This window comes from Xiphophorus hellerii, chromosome 12 (genome assembly GCF_003331165.1).
Source record: "Xiphophorus hellerii strain 12219 chromosome 12, Xiphophorus_hellerii-4.1, whole genome shotgun sequence".
NCBI lineage: Eukaryota > Metazoa > Chordata > Actinopteri > Cyprinodontiformes > Poeciliidae > Xiphophorus > Xiphophorus hellerii.
In genome coordinates, this window is record NC_045683.1 from 12625865 (window position 1) to 12648643 (window position 22779).

General features: G+C 35.0%; 1 protein-coding gene across 1 annotated transcript in view; it reads right to left on the minus strand.

Annotated features, from left to right (window-relative positions):
* The window catches only part of ipo11 (importin 11), a 111386-nt gene that overhangs the window by 71628 nt on the left and 16979 nt on the right, over positions 1-22779 (minus strand). The window contains exons 6-15 of the mRNA XM_032578936.1: positions 22067-22199; positions 20381-20439; positions 17546-17594; positions 14423-14493; positions 14102-14294; positions 13108-13260; positions 12321-12364; positions 10934-11024; positions 9804-9851; positions 7326-7431 (exon numbers count right to left, since the gene is read on the minus strand). Coding sequence (XP_032434827.1) covers positions 7326-7431; positions 9804-9851; positions 10934-11024; positions 12321-12364; positions 13108-13260; positions 14102-14294; positions 14423-14493; positions 17546-17594; positions 20381-20439; positions 22067-22199 — 947 coding nt within the window. The remainder of the gene's footprint in view (positions 1-7325; positions 7432-9803; positions 9852-10933; positions 11025-12320; positions 12365-13107; positions 13261-14101; positions 14295-14422; positions 14494-17545; positions 17595-20380; positions 20440-22066; positions 22200-22779) is intronic.

Here is a 22779-nt window from a genome sequence, read left to right on the forward strand (position 1 = left end):
TTATCAGACTTGCCTGACAACATGAGAATGGACAACTACTTTTATTAATTTCAATGTATGTTTAAGATTAAAAATATGGTTTCAGCACAGAAAATGTTTAGAATATTTATCTTTACATTAGGCCAAAATGTAGTTTGTGAATTTGAAAAACAACTGACACGTCTGAGTATTTGATTTAATGGGACTTTATTTTCAAGCAGAAAAATAAAAAAAAACCCTGATATAACCATGTACTAAGCTGTAAGCCAAAATGTCTAAATAAAATAAGTCTGGGTCTTTCAACAGATTTGGCTCATTCATTTAAAAACCCACAGAAACTGCAGCCTGTGTAATTGAATGAATTTAAAAGGTCAATGTGATGGTTTTTCTCCCCCTCACTTTCAATTTCATTTTCCCCATTGCAAACATTCGAAACTCAATTACTGTGTTTTATGTTTGCAATATGAAACAAGAAACAAAAAGTAAGTCAATCCAGTGTCAATTTCTAGATGTAATAAAATGATGAAGAGAACCAATACAGACTAATTTTACAGCATACACTGGTCACCCAGGAGAGCGGCCATCTCCGCCACAAAAAGGTCAAGTTGCAAAAGACAATGTCAAAATGCCAAAGTGTTTTTTCAGTCTTCTACTCTGACAGTAGAATGATGAAACACTCCATCTGTATCCCACAGGCTGTGAAGGTGACACAAAAAGCTCTTTCTTCTTACTGTAAAAAGGTCCATGTCAGTAATAGTAAGGTCATGTACATCTTTTAAATCTCAACTGAAAACCCACCTGTTTAGAATTGTATTTGAAATGTAATCAATTACAAATTTATTGATGTAACTTGACTTAATGATTGATTCTATATTGCATTGTGATTCTGTGTTTGTTATGATGTAAAGCACTTTGAAATGCCTTGCTGCTGAAATGTGCTATACAAATAAAATTTGATTGATTGATTGATGTAATGCATACATAAAAATACAATTTTTATTAGATTAGTTTGAGATTAAGTATACTTCACAAGGAGTTTGTGCATTCAGTGTTTTCTCAGATACAACAATCATGATCAACTATCACTGACATACCAAGAAAAGGATCAAACAGGTAAGGCAGTCGTACTGCCTACATCTACGTACTCATTATGTAAGATTTAATGTTCATAAAGAAACTCAAACAATTTCTGTTTTTACTGATTGGTTGTGAATCTTGACAGTGTGGCACTTTTCCAGAAGGTAATTTACCTTTGGGAGATCCATAATAACAATGCATTGGAAAGGCATGCAGGGATTGTCCTCTAGATGCCAACAAAGATTTGTCCACAAATGTAAAATGTAAACGGCTATCCTTCATATATGTAGCTTTAAAATAAAAATCACATTGATAGTGCAATAGTATCATTTAACTTCAAAGCCAACATCTTAGACTAAAACGTCTGTCAAACTATTTCCTGCCTCGTCATCTTAATCGATTATTCATTGTTAGTTTGTTTGAACACAACAGAAATGCCCCCTGTACCTCGCCAACTGTAGTTTTATAACAGTGTTGCCTTAATAAAAGTGATGGGCAGTTTTCCTTTAGTTTTCACACTACAGATGTTCATGTTTAAAGAGAAATGTAGAAGCAGCCTTTCAACTAGCCTACTACCAGTGAACAGAAACATGTGGGGGAGGGACAATGCTGTGTTACTCTATGCTACACAAAATTATCCAGTCCCTTCAGCATTTCCTATGGTTTTGAAATTACTTCAAATTGTAATAAATGTATGATATAAATCGTTTTCAACCTCAAAACCACAATTTTGCAAAATATTACCTTGACATTAGCATAGAATATTCTTGGAGTTTACTTTTGTCTTTTTCATGTTAGACTGTCTAACATCTATGTAATAAACACTGAGCTGTAAGTTTTCCTTGCCCATACCTGTCTAGTGGTATGGGCAATATCATACCCATAGTGTATCTCTCTTACATCCACAACTAATGTTATATTAAAAGTCACACACGGTTTGCAGGATAAGGAACTTAACATTTTCTTTAAATCTGTAGATACCAATTGCTATGGAGTAGGAATAGAGGAAGGTATAGAAAATGGTTCATATTATACCAACTGTGCAATGCACTTTACATTTGCCAAATAAAAAAAGAATATCAATCAGCCTGCTAACATAAGAGATATATTGCTAATGGTGTTTTGAACTGCACTTGCAGTCACATCTATATGTAAACACAAACCTGTTAAAATATGTCAGTCTTTCGTCTGTCTCTTAATGGGGCAGGAAAGCCAACAAGCCCATGACTCATTTCTCCACAAAGCTGCAGAGAAACAGTGAAGGTCATATAGCCATTTATTTAAATGCCATAACCTTCATCAAATTGCCAAAATGCTGTTTTGCATCACCTTTAAATTTCACTACCTCCGCAATTCTGGTAGCTTATTAGAAAAGGGTTCGGTAAAATTATCAGTTTGGCAAGGTGTCCAAGACTTGCTTTAGTGCAATATACAGCAGTTTAGGTGGAATGGACTTCATGAAAGAAGCTCTTCTTCATTCAGTGAGAAAACAGAGAACTGACTTGAGATTTTATATTTATTGATTGTTGATGGCGAAAGGTGAGGACTAGGAAGATCAACAAATATCACAAAATGTCCCATGAATTGATTCACAACTTGACGTGATGAGGAGGATACAAATCAATAGGGCTTCAAGGATATCCTTGGCCAAGGACACAGAATCACACTTGTCATAGGCGAAATGTGAGCAGAGAAGAAATTAAGCTCCGCAAACTTTGCAGGAGCAGAAGTTTGGTTCAAACTGCTTTGATGCTGATAATCAATGCAATATAGTTAAAATTAAATTTCCTACTGGTGATGTTTACATTCTATTGTTGTGTGATGTGAATATGAAAAAAATGTGAAGATCAGAACAAACATGTTGTATTAAAGCCTCTAACAGCCATCACCCAACAGGCCAAGAACAGCAGACAGCGGAGCAGCTGGGATTGTTCTGCTAACAGCAACAAATGTGAATTAGGCGAGCGAGGTGGGCAAAAAGAGAAAAGAAAAAAAGAAAAGAAAAATCTGTTTTGAGTGTGGCTTCTGACAGAGACAAAAAAGCTATTGTTATTCTGCTTCTCGTGAGATTTTCCAAAGTTGGGTACATATTTCAGCCATGAAGCTGCTTCCATTTATTAGCCATTACTAATATCACAACAGAAAGAGGAAGTCAATACTGATAAATTACTTGCATAAAATATTCAGGCTGGAGTGGGAAGAACAACAAGATATATAAATCTGCATGTAGTGGAAAACAATGAGTTCAACAACGTTTCTACAGACAAAAAAAGTATGGAGGAAGAAATTTTTGTTTAAATATAGTTTTGATTTGTCCTTCACATCAGGGTGAAGCATAACACAAAATGCAAAGGACTAATAATGGAGTAAACCCTGATACTTGTGCCACTGGATACGGCTCAATATCATTATTAAAGTCTTGTAAATCTGTGCACCTCTCCTATGCAACTCACAATAGTACATCATTTGATCAGCAGCTAAGCACAACTCTGGGACACCACTGCTACCAATGATTTGAGCATCTTTCTGCAATGTCTTTTAATGTCTTTTAAAAGACATTGTGTGTCATACAGTTGTGGTAGAAGATACAGTTCTGGAACTTTGCTGAATGTTGACTAATTAATGTTGCCTACAAAAATCACCTCCCACATGGAATTATTGAATACATTGTTATCTGTTTAACTAAAGACTATATATTGCTACGTGAGCCATATAGTGTCATCCTTAACACATCCTCACTCTTAACACATCAAGGATGAGCTTGCAAAATGACTTACTAAAATAATCACTTGTGAAAAACATATTAGGCATTATGTGTTAAATAATGTACATGGCAGTATTAATAACCAATAAAGGCATTTATGTTCTGACATCTGTAAAATGCAACCTTATACCAACTAAGAAATGGAAATTAGGGTATACACACAAAATGCCCTCATCATCCATTAACATGTACACTACTATTGGGGCAACTGCAGCTCAATAGGAAGGGCATTTCAGTTCCAGTTTCCTCCGACCACATGTTGAGGTGCCCCTGGGTGAAGGACTTAACCCCAAGTTGCCTACCAATCTTCATAATGGGAGCATAAATCGGTGCACAATTGAGTGCAACTGAATGAGTGAGTAAAGTGCATTGAGTGGTCAGTGTGACTAGAACAGCACTATATAAATTAAGAAGTAATTGTGGGCTCTGACTACTCTGTAGAAAGAGACAGGTAGTCACAATCCTACAATCTATTACTAAAAACAGTCCGAATGGATTTTAAACTATTTGTTATTGCAAGTATATTGCCTGGTCTTGCAAGCAATCCATTTTTGTAAAATGCTTATAATTATTCAGTGGAAATCACAGCATATGAAGTAAACCTAAAGAAAACATTGATGATGAGAGTGTAAGAAATTTTCCATTTCCACTAGGAACTACTTTTAGAAAAATGTATGAGATAAAGATTATTTGAACAAATAGACTGCCACAGATTCATTTAACATCTGGTTGAAAGTTAATTAAATATACACAACTTAAATGTACTGCTGCACACACAGCTATTGGAGATCATGATCAATAAATAACTTCAACTTTTTATTGTGTCATCTGAAAATATTTAAAGTAGTTTCTCAAAAGGAGTAAAACTATAACTTTTATAAGGAGCTAAAATACAAATAAGAATAAATTATGAACCGACACTGAAAATAGGTGCACTTAAGAGGAAGGTACATGAAGGTGAGGTGTAAACATACATATGCAACAGAAAATGCTAAGTTTCTGATTGCTACAATCAGAAGTCAAGGTTCTCTTGTGAGGGAGATCATCAAACACGCCACTGTTTAACATTCATGCTGTAAAACTGATAAAAAGCCAAATGTAGCAGTTCTCAACACTGAAATCAAAAGGTGTTTAAGGGAGAAAAAATTTCGGCAGTCTTGATAAAAAAAATAAACTCACTTTGATAACATTAAAAATATTTTGGTCTTGTGAAATAATTTCAACAAGTGTAGTGCTCTGTTGTCAATGGCAATGACATGAAACTGAAAACACAAAAATTTGTCACAGCAAGCAACAGAACATAAAGTTTAAATCCAAACTTGCCTTTCCTTTAATCACCAATTAGTGTGTTTGCTTTAGTAAATATGCAACTCCATTGGTTAATGAGCTTAGAAGGTTAAAGAGGTCAAACATTATATAATACAACTTTTTTTGAGTACATGCACTTTAATTTATAATACCCTTAACTGGGAAAAGGCTGTCCGTTCAAGCCCAACTGTTTATTCCCATTAATGCATACCACTAACCAACATGCTTTCATTTGTGCATAACTGACCAGGGAGTCTTAAAAAAGCAGAGATTTCAGCAATATGAGGATATCCAAGAACTTTATTATAATAATAATAAATCTGATCTTGAGGATCTGCATGCTGCAGGGTTGTCAAGCACTACAGCTAGAAATGCTTCACTTTTGAGAAGGATATACTGTCCAACAAAATAGTGTTGAATATGTTCTCTCATATCATGGCATCCTGTTATACTAACGTAATCTGAATTTAGCAGATGTTGCTATAAAAACGGTATCTGATAAGTATAAAGTTAATAGTCAGAGTGAAGTTATTACAACAGAGTTCCTCAACAAGAGATAGTTCAAAGAATACATGAATGTAATGGAAAAACTGACGTTTAAATCTGCATTACAGACAGAGAAAAAGTGGGTGAAACGAATAATATTCAAGTATCAAAGCAGTGACAAGGGAGCAGAAGAGAAAACGGAGAAAGAAAAATTTTGGGAAAATGCAGAAGTCCCTCCAGGGTGTGTCTGGTGCATTATGTGCACCAGACATAATATTTCTATACACATATTTCTCTTCCAATATGTATGGAAGAGAAAGCTCATTGAACAAACTCAAACAACAGCTTTAGAAAAATAAAATTAATTAAAACAAAAAACACCAAACAAAGCAACTTATTTGGCATAGCCTTGAAACACAAAGCATTTTTCTCCAAGTGCAAACTTTTCCAGCTTGCACTTCAAACAGTCCAACTTGCTTTCCTCTTAAATCAAACAATGTTTGCTAATGAGCTTGATTGTTTTTCCCCACACGGTATCAATCAAAAAAAAAAAAAAAAAAAAAGAGGTGGAGGTGAACCTTCAGAGAGAAGAAAGAAATGGGGACATGAGGGAAAAGTCAAGGGTTTGTTCACACCTGGACAGCGTGGGTGACATCAACATCCCTGCTCTCTGACGTCAACACTAACCAGAGTGGACGACCTTCCAAGTACCCTAGGCTTTTTGTTTTGTTTATTTCGGGTGCCGAGAGTGAAGGGCACTTCTTTGTTCTTCATTTCAAACACATCATCATGCCGCTCCCTCTCTCATTTTCTTCAAATAAATGCATCAAGCAACTCTGTGAATCCTTAAACCCACGGTCAGTACACTTATAGCTGCTCTCCATGGGCCGGTGTACACACCTCTTACAATTTCAAGTTACTAGAGCCTTAAAAACACTTAAGCTACCAAGTTCTTTTTTAATACATACATTTCCCAAACAATTTGTTCTTTAGCTAATTTTTACACAGTAACTATCATAAAATGTGGGAAATACATTTATTAGGGTCTCCTGGGAATTTAACAGGGGTGTATAGAATTCTCACAGGCCAATTAATAAATCCATTTTTATCTCACCTGCCTGAGTGAGTTGAGCTTGTTCTGATACATTTAGTCACTACTTGCACCGAGCAATTAAAAAGGAGAAAAAATGCAGTCATTAATATTAACTTGACAGCAGCTGAAATTTAGCTTGTTACTTGTGCGCTTTTGGCATGCCTTCAGTGTGTTACTGGCTACAATCACTGGCTGTAAAAGGTTAACAGTTAATTAACATGAGTTACCCTTAAAGTCAAATATGTAACAAATCAGATATCTGCAACAAAAAATAAAAATTAAATGAGAAACTAAACTAAAAAACCAAATAAAAAATGCTTTGCTGTTTCAGGTTTCATTTTTGACTCAAACACAAATATCACAAAAAAAGACAACAAAACAAATGTTTCCGTAAGAGAGGCAACCACAAAATATGTAGATAGTACATATTTCAGAAGGAAAATGATTTACCCACTTCTCACCTTGTGTGTGTGTGTGTATATATATATATACACATAGTTGCGGAACTATATATAGTAGTAGTTGTGGAAGATTTCCAGAAACAGTACCTCTGTGCAAGGCTAAATGAACACACACAGATGAATAGTTCAAGTTGTTAACAATTGTTTTTAAAAATACCTGTGATGGCTGACTTGCAGCTCTCCAAGAAGCTGATTCTTGAACCACTGGTCAAAGTCCACATTGTCAAACAGTTCATAGGCTGCCAGCCCCACTGCATTGTAAACTGAAATAAAATAGAAAACTGTATGAGTCTTTGTGTTAAGTCAAACAGTCACTTCCAACCATGTAGTAGAAGATGATGTTGTCAAAATGTACTGAAATCCATTAGAATCAAGAGCATTGACTTTCATTAGTTACTCATTGTAGAAAGAAAATGAATGGGGGAGGGCAACAAACATAGACTGATCTGGGTGAGTTACTCTCAAAAAAACAAAGACCACCACACATTTTGAACAACTTTGCCTTAATAAAACACTTGTAATAACTTATTTCACATTTAGTCACTGATAACATCCTAGCTGAGGAGTAAGCCTGACTGTGTTTCCTAAGTGACCAAAAAATAGAAATAAATATCTTAAAATATCAGAATATGTATAAAATAATAAATCAAGTTATATAGATTGGCCACAAACTGTAACACATTTTGTAACACAAATTATAACATTTTCACTAAGCTATTTAGAAGTATCTGCATCATTTACAACTATTATTGAGAAAAAAATATTTTAGCTGCATCTGCACTTAAAAATTTTACAATGTACTAATCTTCACCATCCATCCTTTCTGGACAGCTAAATCCAAATAGGATTTAGCTAAATCCCACACTGTGCGTTGTTTTAACTTAGCACCATGTCTTGGCCCAGTTTAATTTGCCCTGGAGATGCTTTAAAATTAATTTCTGCTCCACACATTGACATTATTTTGACTCCCTAGGATGAGATGTTGAAAACATTTGCATTTATAGTGGTTCAAAAACAAGAATCTCAGGTGGCTAATGGTCTGCTCCTCTACACTTGCTCACTTCTAATGAACAATATTTTGGGCAGTGGAAGGTAACTCTGCCCAAGTGGCCTTTAAAAATGACAAATTAGAAGGCTAATATAAGTTATGCACAGTCCCTGTGGATTTCTTCAAAATCACAAATTAAAAATCACAACACATATGAGACCATATTGTAGGAAATGAATTAACATTTGCTGCAATGTGAGCGGACCTCTGAAGACTACATCAATTACAGGAAGCAATACATATTTACAAACCAGAGAAGGATACCTTGTGCTTGCAGAAAAATGCAAAATAATTACTAGATATAGGCAAAAAAGTGGAGGCTTCAAAACATTACGTCATCTCTTTTATGATCGATGCAACAAAATTTAAATGATTACAGACACTAGCTTTCCTACTTGTAACTGCCATCAGAATCTAGTTTGACGCAAATCAAAGCAGGATAAACTGCATCTTGTAAAACATATTTACATTCCTTGAGGTTTTTCACAATTTCTCACATTATAGGAAGAAACATAAATGTACTTTATTGGGATATAATTTGACAGACCAGCAGGAAGTAGTGCACAATTGTGCAAGTTTTAAACAACCAGAAGTCTGAAATATATGGCTTGCATTTGTATAAAAACTCCTTCAGTTTGATAACCATAAATAAAAATTGCTGCAACCGATTGACACCTAATGTTTAGTCTCGCACTAAACAGAGATGTTCTGCGAATGTCTCAGAGGTTTGTTAGTGAACGAACAGCTTCATAAAGTTCGAGGAACACAGAAGACAGCTGTATATTAAGGGTATGAACCAATCAACAGGTTTATAGAAAAGTTACTTTCCTAGTTAGTGTGGTCCAAAGATTCACTGGTGTAATCCTAATTTGCAAAACTCTGTGGTCTTCAACTTTGTTCTACATCCCTGTTGAAAGCAAATAAGTCACTCCTCATTGAGTGCATGAATAGCTCTCAAACTACATCTTGCATAGTTTCATCATCTTATTCGGTATTTACCATTTTACCTAAACTGTCAAGGCACTGCTGAGATCTCTAAAGCTATCTAGGTAACAGAGACACTCTATAGAACACTTGCAAGTTTTCTGACATAAATTTTAATAAATGGCAGAAATTATTAAACCCAGAAATGGTTCTGGGTTTACATTCCAAAATAAGCAGGGGATGGAACAAAAAGTCAAAAAAAATGTTACAAGGTCGACAGTCAGTGCTAGTATAAATATGGATTGGTTTGAAGAAGTCTTTTATTCACAACAGTAAGAACTGCAAAAGGTTTATCGCATTTAAGATGAAAACACTGACTTTAAAATATTCAGGTTCAATATTCTTTTGCCATACCATTACCAATTCTTTTTTTCTTTTTTTTATCCCCCTGCAAGGAAGGAGTCTAGTGTCCCTTTTTCAAAGTAGGCTGACAGGAGAGGGGGGAAAACATGCGGCAAACATCGCCAGATCCGGGAGTCGAACCAACGACTGCTGCGTCGAGGCCACGTTGCCTCTGAATGTGGGTCGCGCTAACCCCTCCGCCACCACGGCACGCCCCACCATTACCAATTCTGGAAGAAAATCAGTAGACCTTTGACTAACCTGCATCCTTCATCAGCAACTGAACAGGGTCCTCCACATTTGTTGGGCCTGGAGAGATACAATAAAACTTTATATAAAAATGGCAGTTTAGAGAAATAGTTCTGCTCAAACATTGTATAATGGCAACAAATATTCTGCCAGGCGTAATTAACGCTGTACCCTACATCATATTAAACTTAAAATCATTAAATCCATATTATTCAAGTCAACTTATCAGCATGTTCTCTCTGTGTCCCTTTTTTTCCTGCCATTAGGTTTACATAAAAATATAAAAAAAATTTTTGTTTTGTTTTGTTTTCTCACTTCAGGAGAACCTATTTCCACTGCATTTTAGGGGGAGACCATCTTTAGAAAGAGAAGAAGCAGACTTCTGTGAAAAACCAATGTGAGTAAATCCTACACTAACTCAGAAACAGGACAAGAGCGAAATGCCACTTCCCCCAGGAGACCAGCAGCAGTGTGTTAAATGACTAAGAAACCGGAGAGCTGAAGCTGGGTGTTATGCTGATAATCACCTGGGAACCTCACAGTCCTACAGATTGCATGTCTCAGATACAGGGACCACCCACAGACATGTGCTAGGTCATTTTTTATGTACAATCTTATTTACACTAAGTCACCAAAACAACAAGACATGAACATGAAATAAGCAATTTGAAACTGAATTTATGTGGAGGAACACAGCATTGATAAAGAAAGGCAACTGTTTGTTGCACATTACAGAAATAAACTATATTGTTATGCATTTGATACATCTTATAGGGCTGTTTTTAATTATCTTATTTATTCCAATTCATTTATTAGCCTAAGTGGGGGGATCGATTAGTTACTTGTTTTAATTTTACAGAGTATGCTTACATATACTACATATCACAAAATAAAATGAAACATGATGCATACAAACACAGAAATGCAGCCCAGGGACTCCTCTCACACACAGCAGGTAAACAAATATAAATATCCCTGATCTAAATGAAGTGTGATAGTCAATATCAACAACGTAGATGAGTAGCAGTGGCTAAATTTTTTAAAACTGAACTTTTCGGTTGTTATACAAATTACTGGAAAAACAGACCAAATTTCTGCCAGTAATAGAAGTCTATGTTGGGTTGATTAAACATTGCACTGACCCTGCAGATTCTGAACCATATCCAGGAGTACTGGTGTCAGGGTCTGGCTGTAGTTGTGGAAGATTTCCAGAAACAGTACCTCTGTGCAAGGCTAAATGAAAAAAAGAGGACAAGTTATTTAGCAGTTATTACTCCCAACACCTTCTATGCTAATACAGCTTACTGTGGTTTTGTACATTTCTTATATATCTACTGAAAAACAAAATACAATACGGAAAATCCTCAAATATTTTCAGAGAATTCAATTAAAACGTCAGTAAATCTTTTATCCACCTATTAGCACCTGACAAATGGTTCAGATTATTTTCACAGCAACATGGCTCCCAAAAAATTCAACAACAAAGTTAAACTATGATTTTTATAGATTACTAGTTATCAAACCTAGCTGAATTTTACAGCTTATCAATGCTTAAATAAACATTTAAACATTTCTACTCTTGTGCTACAAGTGAGAGCTAATGGCAATACCAAGTACACAAAGGTTGCAACCAAATGCAAAATAAACCAGTAAATTAGATAAATTGGATTTAAAAATGTGTGTTTTTCAACTATTTTGGTGCAAGAACTTTCTCTCAAGCCTAATTTCTGCTGCTTCTTCAGCAAACCAAACAATGTGCTTTGTGTTGTATAAAGTACCATTCATGAGTACAGTAAAGCTCAAAAGACTGAACAGACATGGGTTACTACAAAACAGCGGGCGGCTGTGCATTAGATTATTAACGTAAGTGTAGCTTTATGGACAAACCGGAAAATGTATTTCATATCATCTCGGCCTCAACAAATGGGTGGCGGAGCTCATCGTGGCGACACATAGCTGGTAGGTAAGTTTCTGTATGTGACGAACGAAGGTGTCAAATTCCGTCACTAACATGAACACAAAAGCTATAAATGTCAGGGCAAGGTGATAATTCAGCTATTAAACTGACTGAAGATGAATGCATCAACGAAAAGCAGGAGTATAGACATCTTTTATAAGCGTATTTGTGAGCCTGCCTCTTTATTATTGAATTGAACATAACTTCAGATTTTTGTATAACTTTTCTTCTGGTTAACTTAGAAAGTGAGCTATTATTGTTACAGGTTAATTTTCTAAACTACAGAAAAGTTATTGTTAGGGAAGCTCAAATGTGAAAAATTGGACTAATGTTGATATGCGATAGTAATTCTTCTGTTATGTTAGATTTACCAATGTTTTATTTTATCTTCTTTTTTTTTTTATCCGATTACCCGATTAATCGTAAGAATAATCAATACATTACTCGATTACTAAAATATTCATTTACAACAGGCATAATAATGTATATCTACTCGCCATTCAATGAATATTCTGGTTGGCATAATTATCAAAACATTGTCAGTGCATCTGTTTAATGTACTTTTAACTTACCCGTAGACTGTACTTCCATGAATCACCACCAGTTTCTTCAACAGCTATAAAGATGATAAAAATGTGTATATGTTATAACTTTCTCATCTAGACTCTGCATCTATTACACAGCAGAAATATGGTTTTGCTGCTTGATAACACAAAAGACTTGTGCGTTTCAAGATTTGTGCAGTTCTATCACGTGAAAAACAAACTACATTATGATACCAGGCATTTAAGGTCTCAAATTTGCAGGTGTCTAAATGATCAGACTAGTCTGCGGGTTGTGTGCTTTAACACAAAGAAACTGTTACTCTCTCTCAATTAGAGCCACAATCTTTAACCTCGTTATTTCACTGCAAGTGTCTCTAAAAGCAAAATGAGTATTTTAAAATGCCAAGGAATGACACTTTAAATGGAAAAAGTTCTCCAACCAAAGGTTCAGCTTTATACCGGTTCAGTTTTCAGTCCATCAGTTCCAGTAACAGGTTTGGGAGTTTCCAGCCGTCACAACTCATACCTTTAAATTTATTGAGATCTATAAAATCTCTATAGATCTATAGAGATTTTATAGATCTATTGTTTCAAACGCCAATGCATTAAAATATTTAATACAATATAATGAAAAACCAAACATCAAGACACTTTTCTAAAATGTCTAAATAAAGTCTGAACTGACAGCTGCATCAACGAATGATAAACATTAACCTAGCCAATCCCACAAAGTTCGAGGTGTGCCTGAAGAGCGAAGCAGTCTGAAACCTCAGATGTTTAGATTCAACTTTTTTTAGGGGTTTAAGAAACCCACCAAAGCTCTCCGGGTCCTCCTCCCACATTGCCAGTTCTTCTTCTGTGAGGAGAAAATAGTGCGAGACAAGTCGGCGCCCGATCTCTGTCAGCGTGGGGTGAGTGAAGAAGGCTGTCTTGATCTTGTGAGCCTCTAGACTTTCTGGTTTACTCTCTAGCGAAGAGGAAAAGAAGAACACAGACAAGAATCATAAACATGTATTGATGTTGACTTAATATAATCCATAAGTTGTACTAAAGTAATGCAGCACATTTTTCCTTTCTGTTACACTTTCAAGCACTTATCAGATTTAAATGACTTCACAACCGCAATAAAAACAGGAAGTATGCGTTTCATAATTATCCCTTTTAGGCAGGAGGTGCAGGGGAGAAGTCAATGCTATAAATAAATTATATGCTTTCATATTTGTAATTTTGAAAATAATGTATTAATGTTGAATGCTAGGAAAAATATGTGAATTATAGCTAAAACATATTCACTTCATTAACAGGTATCATCTTCATAGTAATGTTTACTAAGATTCTGTTTCATAGTTTCTACATAGTTTTAATTCCAAATTTCCATACTTTTAAAAAATTATCAATAGAATGTTGCTGCTGATGGAAACTAAGTGGAGCCTTGCCAAAACAACTTGGTAAGGCTCCACTCATGTCTTTCTTTTTGGAAAGACATACGTTTCTGTGAATGTATCTTAAGTTGGTATTATATCTAGGTTGATCCTAGAAAGCTAATGGAAAAAAATAGCGCTGCAAAACCAGAGCAATGGACATAATTCATGAATTCAATGTTATGAAAAAAATCCCATATCACCTTCAACTCGAAGTGTGATTTGTTTAAGTTCAAAAAGAAAAAGAAAATCCCCTACTTTTTATTCTTGACATCTTAGTAAAGAATTAAAAAAAGAAAGTTTAGATGCCGAAAAAGAACCAAGGAGATGTATTTGTGTTTCTTTGTGCACCTCCCAAATATAGGCTTGTTTTAGAACTCAACTCACCATCAATATTCTTGGAAGGTTTGTATGCATCGTTCTTTACTATCATCTTGATGAGGTTCATGCACTGAACAATAAAGCGCTCGAAGGTCACTCCCTCCCCAGCAGGTGTGAAAACATACGTAACGGCAAACTCCAGGGAGCGTTGGATCAGGGGAATGAATGCACACGCATGGTCCTCCAAGAAATCTAACAACTGTAAAGCAATGAGAAAAGCAAAGTATAGATATGACATGTAGAATGGTAAAACATTTTCTAATTCCAGTTAGAACTAAGTAGACAACACCCCAGGATTTATCATGTATTTAAGTTCGGTTTACTTACAACTTTAGTGTACAGTATTATTGTCTTTTCCAGCTTTTCTCTGCATGGGCTCTCTGAACCAACCTGCCGACCTGAAGCCAAAACAAAGGAAACAAACATACAGAGTTGTTTCACTAGGAACAAACTACTTATTACTTAAAATTATTTAAGCTCAACTCTAAAACGTCAGACGTATCATTCTTGATGCATGCCTTTAAGCAAATAATTATGGAATTAATTCGGACTATTAGTAACAACTTGTTGTAAAATATGATGCACATCAAATATGATACAAAAAATATTTAAATCCTGGTTAATGGGATGGTTTGTTGATCAATTAGTAGACTAAAAAGTTTATTTATTTATTTTTCTTTTTTTAAAGGGGGTTAAAGACCTATTTGATAATGACAACATTCACAGATTACAATTTATTTGTAAGGAAATACTAGTAAAAACCTACTCTACTTTGGAGATTTATACAAAAATGCTCAAAAAATAATTTAACAACAATAAAGCAATAAATACAACCTACTCGCATAGCCAGGCCATAACTGAATATATAAACTGAAAGCCCTGATGACAACTACATTGTTACTGCACAAAGAACACATCTACTCTTAAGATGAAGTATCTGAAATGAAGCATGTCGGAATTTGAGTTGAAACTACGGACAACAACAGCTTAATTAAAACGAGGCTGTAATGAAGTGTGGATCAGTATTAACTGCAGCCTTTATTACACACACTGCAGCAGGTTGAAGAAAGAGGAAAGAGGGAATGATCAGAAGGAATCAAGATATTAATTTAGTTTTGAAGTAACTAATAAATACCAGTTTGTCTTGGTTTGTTCAATTCTTTTTGTGCTTGTTGGTCTATCCAGTGAAGCATGATAATTACATTTTAATATAAACTGCCGACACAATATGAACTGACTCCTTAGACCGTCTCTATGGGATTCTTCAAATCACTGTGAACCATTTGCTTCGCTTTGTTTAATTTGGTTTATTCTATATTCTATCGAGCTCCTCACTGGTGGCACCGTATTATCGTTAGCTGGCTCTCCAACTGCTTTGTTAGCTTCTTCCTAATTTTTGTCCAAATCCTGCATTATGTAAATCAATACACTATTGCATTTTATCGACTTTGTGCCCGTGCAGTTTTAACTCCATTTGCAGGTGTGACAGGCAGCAATGTTAGCAGACGTGATGCAAAGTCATCAAAGTCACAGCGGTCACACTCTGAGCCATCCAAATCGACCAATCAAAACAGAAATAGATGACAAAAGAAAGAAAGGGGATTCTTTATTTCTGACAGATGCAGAGCTTTATAAAATAGCTTTTAACAATAAAGTGACAGATGAAAAGGGACAGGTGACCTCAGTTGGAAGACAAACATCTTAAAAAGAGAGACCCAGACATCGGAGTGGACGACAAAGACTGTCCAAAAAACAAACAAAAAAAACACCATTTAGATAGCTGACCTTATCAGACTGAACACAGCTGATATTTCTTGCCAATCCAGGCTAGGAGCTTCCCCGTCGTTCTTCCTATCTGCTGGATCCAAATACCAACTGGGCCCTGAACCTGCCTCCACTGCCATCAGAACAGTATTTATTGGATGTTTTCATTCATATCTTAAATCTTTTTTTTTCCTGTTCCTTTAGCTACATTTTAAGCACAAACTGGAGGTCAAACTTGAACGATAAAGAGAAGACAACTTGCCGATAGAGATCAACACTAAAAGTGAATTCAAATTACTCGTCAAACATAAGAATCCCCTTGATTTCAACAAGAGAAATCTTTAGATCAATTCAATTAAGACATTTTTCATGAAGTGGAATCAAAGTTCTTTCTTCATAAGGCGCTTTTAATTAGTACTTAGCACATTCAAATAAATGTAAAGTTGAATCCTGTCAGAATTAATCTATTGTTTAATCAGGAAATCAGCTACCTATCATACTTTTTTCTGCATACTTTACATGAACATACTGTATGTGTAAAGCATGAAAAAATAAAGCATATCGATTTTAATACAAGAACCTTGTTTCTCCAACTACATTACTATGACTAATGCACAGTGGACCTTTAAAGGCGGATTTTAGCAATCCTGAAATCTAGATTACTTTGTTTGGCAACATGTCTATGTTTCCCTCAATGGGACTTTTAAAAAAAAAAGTATAAAACTTGTAACTCATAATAGTTGTTTTTAGAAAATACCCTAAAATTGGTTAAAAATAAATAAATAAATACCGTAAATAAATCATAATAATAAAACAAATAATAAAATGATTTCATTAATTTAAAAAAATTAAGATTGCCTTGTGAAAGATATAAGGTTACAGCTCTATAGGGCTTGAAAAGGAGTTACGTGTTTAATGTTTCCCCTTTAAAACAATATAAGCACAAAAGGTATATTGTAATGGGTATTTTATGAGTAGTAGTATATAAATAAGTATGCAGTGAAAGAAAAACAAAACATAACTTTTACTTTCCACAAATGAAAATGTGAAATGTGTGACATGCATGTATATTCAATGCCTGTAGTCTGATACCAAAGCCTTCAGAGTAAATTTAAGGAGTAAGTAAGGAGTCGATAAGGCAGCAAAGACTAGAGGTTTAAAATAGATTATCAAAATATCAGTGGAAACATGCAAAAAAAAACAAACTGGAGTAATTATAAGTAGGGTTTGACTGCTGTAAAGCCAACAAATATATTATAAAGGTCTGAATAATTTGACATGCTTTTTTTTTTTTTTAAATAGAATGCATTTAAAAACCTTTTTTAATTGAACTGTGAGAGATACCGCCCTCATTTCCACTCAGAGACAAATTTTCTTGGTTGAATGAACATTTTAAATCTAAATTTACCAGGCATATGAATAGTTTTTTGCTCAACTATATATGAAGATACATCTTTAAGCTAGAAAACATGTAAACTAACACATCACTAACTGTCTCGTTTCATTTTAGCTTTTAAGTTGACATCAATAATATGCAGACTACAGCTTTATGATAATAATTCAACTGGATGTCAAACCATTTTAAGCAACCCTTTTGCATTCACTAGATGAAATGCAAAGTGTTTGTTTACTGAAAGGAAAGTAAAGGATCAAAGATTCAAGTCAGAAAAAGAGGAAAGTACTCACAGCATTCCAAGAACTGTTTTAGCCTTTCAAACACTGCATTCAGGAAACCCTGAAAAGGAAGAAATGAAGACAGACTGAGATAAGGTTCGTTATTTCTGCTGCTGAATCATGATTGCTCAACATGTATTGCAGGGAAGTAGATATAGTAACACTTACACTGTATGTGGGGGTGTTGGCGGGAGTGTGCGGGGGCGTGTGGGTGTGTGTGTGTGTGTGTGTGGGCACAATTACTTCTCTGCCTATGAATATAAATAAAATCTGAGCTTCACAGTATGAAAGAGAATCAATTTTATGTAGCCTGCTGTTGTAGCAGGTTAGCATGAGAAATTAGATGATAGATGAAGGGACTCTCTCTTTAATTCAGCATTAATGTTCAGCCACGAGGTCAATAGCAGTGTCATTAATCACACATCCCGAACCCCATTTCAGCCAGCAACTAAAGTTCCTAACACTGTTAGCGTAGGAGAGGAAGGATCACAACTACAGCACAAATGACTTGGTGGGAGATGATAGAAAGCAGAGATTACAACTGCCATTAGTTATGATTCTGCAGGGATTTTCCATAAGTCAAAGAAGCAACGTAGAAACCATGAGCCAGGAAATTTTGCAGGTTAAAAGTGAAACTCACTCTGGAGTAAAATTCAATCAGAGTAAAATTTGGATTTGTTGATGGTTCTCCATAAAGTTCCTCGATTGAGATTGTGGCAGGTTATCAGTGTTAGGACTGATGGTTATAGTGGTGAGAACAAAAAACTGGTGCTAAGCTAACGCCTGCACTGGTATAGCACTAAAATCCAGATAGGATGAAAAACAGTAAAAAGAAATGAATAGTAAAACACGGTACAGATTGGAAAATTGAATACAGCTATGGTATTATTATTTATTATGATGATATTATTATTGCAAATATATGAATATTTGCAATAATATAAGGACCACAATATTATGAAAAATAATGACAATTTGGTCAGAGGTGAAATCACAAAGAACATAATTACACAGCATTTAAGGCACTTTAACAAAATAAGAGCAGCAAAATTGATGTAATAATCTTTTTTGTTGTTGTTGACTAGTGTTTTTTAGGTCTTTTGGAGAAGGAAATTAAGTTAAGAAAATGTGATTAACTGCACAGGCCAAGCTTTAATTAACATGCCTGTTTAGGGGCAAAGCATAGAAACCAAAGCGTTTTTTGTTTGATATATTTTTGCTTCAATATTGTGGTGCTTGTTTAAAAATCAAGCATGGAGAACTCATTTAAGACTTAAAAAGAACTTGTCCTAGTGCTTTACCGTTTTAGCCTGCGTTAAAACTGTCTGGTTACTTGCAGTAATTTTTTCCGCCGTGTGGTTTTCTATCAATGTGTTTACTACTGTGATTGGAAAACAGCCTTCGGTTGTCTGAAATGATTATGTCATGTGTGAAGAGTCTTCTTACAAACAGCTTAATACTGGAGACTCAAGAGTAAATGCTACAAACTACTGCTAGAGGGATGTGACACAGCAAGCAGTTCAAGGAAGCAGTGCCAAACAAAAGCTGATGGTTGCACTGCTTGTAGTTTAGAAGACTTCAATTTGAGCGCTCTGCACACTAAACAAATCAATATTGTACAATAAATGAAGGGCTGTGTATGTGTGAGAGAGGATAACTAGTTAGTAGTGATTGTGTTCCAAAGAAAATCACAGGACACAGCAAGAAGAAAGGATTTTCTTCTTGGAAACATGATTCATCTTCAGAAATGCTTGAATAAGCTCCTGTGAAAAATGTTCCACCACAAAACAAAAATAAAACTAAGGTAATATAAAACAGCAACAAGAAATATTTGGAAAGAAAGAAGAATATTCACGGTCAATCAGATTAATTACACGTAATCGAGGATTGTATTTAATATTGGTTTAAATTAAGTGTTTTTGTATATGATAAAATTGAGTAAAAAAAAATGAAACAGTTTTACAACCAAAAAGAGTTTGCTGAATAAAAAGTAAACACTCAAAACTTCAGCCAAACAAAATTTAAGGTTTAATTTCTAATGTCAATTTTGAGAGGAAAACGCTTGGGAGAACAAGACAAGGAGAGATTCCAAGTTTTCAAGAGACCAGACATCTCTTTCTTAAATGCCGGCTGATAGAAAATATCTCCAGCAGTTAGAAGTTGATCATCTGTTCAGGTCAATAATTTACTCTAAGTGCAATAGAGCATTAGGTTTTCATCAATATTTAATGACTGAGTATCTCTGATTTTTTTTTTTTTCATCCATGACAGGACGGATGACTACAACGGCTACTTCGAATTGCTTGTTTTAAACCAAATTAAGCCTCAGGTAAAATCTTTGAGATTTCAATTTTACAACAACTTCACAATGTATGACACAGTACACGTAAAAACTAAAGTAAAAAGTCTCTTACAATTACTTGCCTCTTTCAGTAAATATTAATCATTCTAGCTGCAATTATTCAATCACAGAAACAAAACCGAAAAGGCAATTTTAAAGTTGGAGTTGAAGGACAGCTATATTTTCTGACAAATTCATTAACTCACAGCTCTGAGGAAAACTGAAGCACATTCTGAGGATTATTTTAAACCAGATTTAAACTAAAATGAATTAACAGTTTAATGGAGTGGAACTTTCTTCCCACTGGGAGTGGGAGAAGAGCAAAAACCAGACGCCTGACTATTTAAACCAAAACAAGGCTAGAGGCACTTTCAATTATCATAACCCATCCATATTTTGCACAGTTTGATTGGAGCTATTTTTAACTCAGAACGCTTACAGAAAGTGTAAGCTTCAGAAAAATAAGAGGTCCTAAAGCATACAGACTGAAATAACTCGCAGCTCACCATTACTTCCATATTCTGTTGGGGATCCTGAAATCCATGGACTGTCAGTTTGCGAAGTACTAAAAGATTTGGACAAAAAAGTATGCAGCATTATTGACAATTATAAATTAGGTCAGCAAACATCACCTCCTACATAGTGTTTCAAAAACTAACCAGATACATTATGTAACTCAGTTCACAACTTTTCTTGACAATTATACTCAGTAGTTAGTTTAATTAATGTAAAAAAAATTACATGATACACGTGGCTCAATGATTCAAAATTTTATTTTATTGTTTGTCAGTATATTACTGCAACCACAGCAACGCAGTTAAGTGTACCACACTTCAAAAAAAGATTTTAACCCTTTACAGATTTCCTTTTCCACTGTACTGTTATGATTAAATGATTGAAAGCAACTCAATTTTAACCCGAGTAAATATAGGAAGCAAATTATTTGACTTATCATAAAAGAACCAATCTGGACCAACTCAACCGTAGATGAAAGAGTATTTGTCCTCCAAGTCTAAACACTGCTTGTATCACCCATGGCAGTAATAGCCATTATCAAAAGTTTGAGCAGCTGAATTGTGTTAATTCAGCCAACACTGGACAGTTTTCCAGCAACAACAGCCTGTTTAAAGTCATGGCACAGTTTAGTGTGTTACTCTAAACCAGTGTTTCTTAATTCCAGTCCTCAGGGATCACTGCCTTGCATATTTCACATATGGCTCTGTTCCAGAACACCTGATTCAAAAGATCGCATGACCTTCCCTGCAGGCATCAAGTGCTGCTGAAGCCTGTTAATCACCCACTGATTCAAGTCGGGTGTGCAGCAGAAGGGAATCAGCTAAAACATGCAGGGCTGTGGTCCCTGAGGACTGGAATTGAGAAACACTGTTATAAACCATTCGGAGGCGGACACACTGGTGTGCTGTGGACCATCCATTGTCCGATCAATTACAACAAGCTGGTTGGAAGAGAAGAAGCAAAGAAGCCCCGGAACATCACACTGACACCACCATTAGGTCCGTCACCATGACAAATTTTGCTGGACAACAAATCGTCCCAGAAGTTATTGTGATAAATTATTAAATTGTTTTGAGATTATTTTCAAGTAATATACTGCAATGGCATAGTAGTGCAAGAATGTATTGTCTAAGATCAATAAATAAAATTTTCTAACAAACATTTAACACTGAAACTGAAAGACATATTAAGTATCCAAAATAAATAAAACGAAACAATAAAAATAAACAATGGAGGCTCTGTAAACAAAATTGTCCTTGTACCAAATTGAAGACTTTTGTCATACAGATTTTAGTAGAAAAAGAGAAAAAATAATAAATCAATATAAATAATTGAGCTTATCTTAAATCATGTGATTTATTGATTTATTGCTTATTGTGACAGACATAACCAAGATGAATAGCTGCTGGTTTGATTTTCTTTATCTGAGATTTTATGCTGGATTAGGTACAGGTGTGGCTTGTGAAACTAATGAAAAAGGGGGAAAATGGCTTTAAACAATTAATTCCAGATTCAACAAGGGGATCATTTACTATTTTTACTTAGGGTTAAGTTAGTTTGGATAATCTTTATTCCTTTATGTTTGTTTGATGCTCTGAAAAATATTTGCATCACAAATACAAAAACAAATTTTCGAAGAACTGTATTTGATCTTGTTTGTGGTTTGGAGCCATTACCTTTGAGCGAGAGCAGAGTCCTCTCCAACGAGTTGAGCGCTGCAGCCTCATCTCTGGCACAGACTTGCTGCAGGAAGCAGTCGGTGTGATGATTCCACAGGGAACATGCAAAGCTGTAGATGCCTGATGCCAGCTGCCAACAATCATAATGACAGTAAAGTCAGTCACATTCACATAGCATTACCGTGGATTTAAGCAGGCATTTCATCCGTGCAACACAAGGGAAATTAATTAATGTTAATTATGTATGAGCATAACAGATCTGCATGTTTGTGAACTGCACCTGTAACACAGACTAATCCTGTTATTGATGCACTCCTGCCTACAAAAGGAAAGTGGAAGTTCTAAGATGGGAGCTGAAAGCTCTTCTTCTTGATAAGGTCAAGAAGAAGAAGAAAAGATTTTTGAAGAAAATATCTTTTTAAAAAATCTCTCAAGACTAAGGGTTTATAATTCTTTAGTGGTTGCCAAACAGAATAAAAAATAGCAAATCCATTAAATCTCTTACAATACCAAGAGTGACTCAACATTCAGGCATTTAAGTGTGTTAACGCTGGAGCTAAGAAACAAATCAAGAATTGTTCAAATGTGAAATGACATTGAAATAAATAAACATTTATTCTGAGATGAAGGCAAACAAACCCAAGTGAAATCTTAAAACATTAAAAAAAAAACAGTAAACATGCAACAAATACTCAAAGAAAATAAGCTAA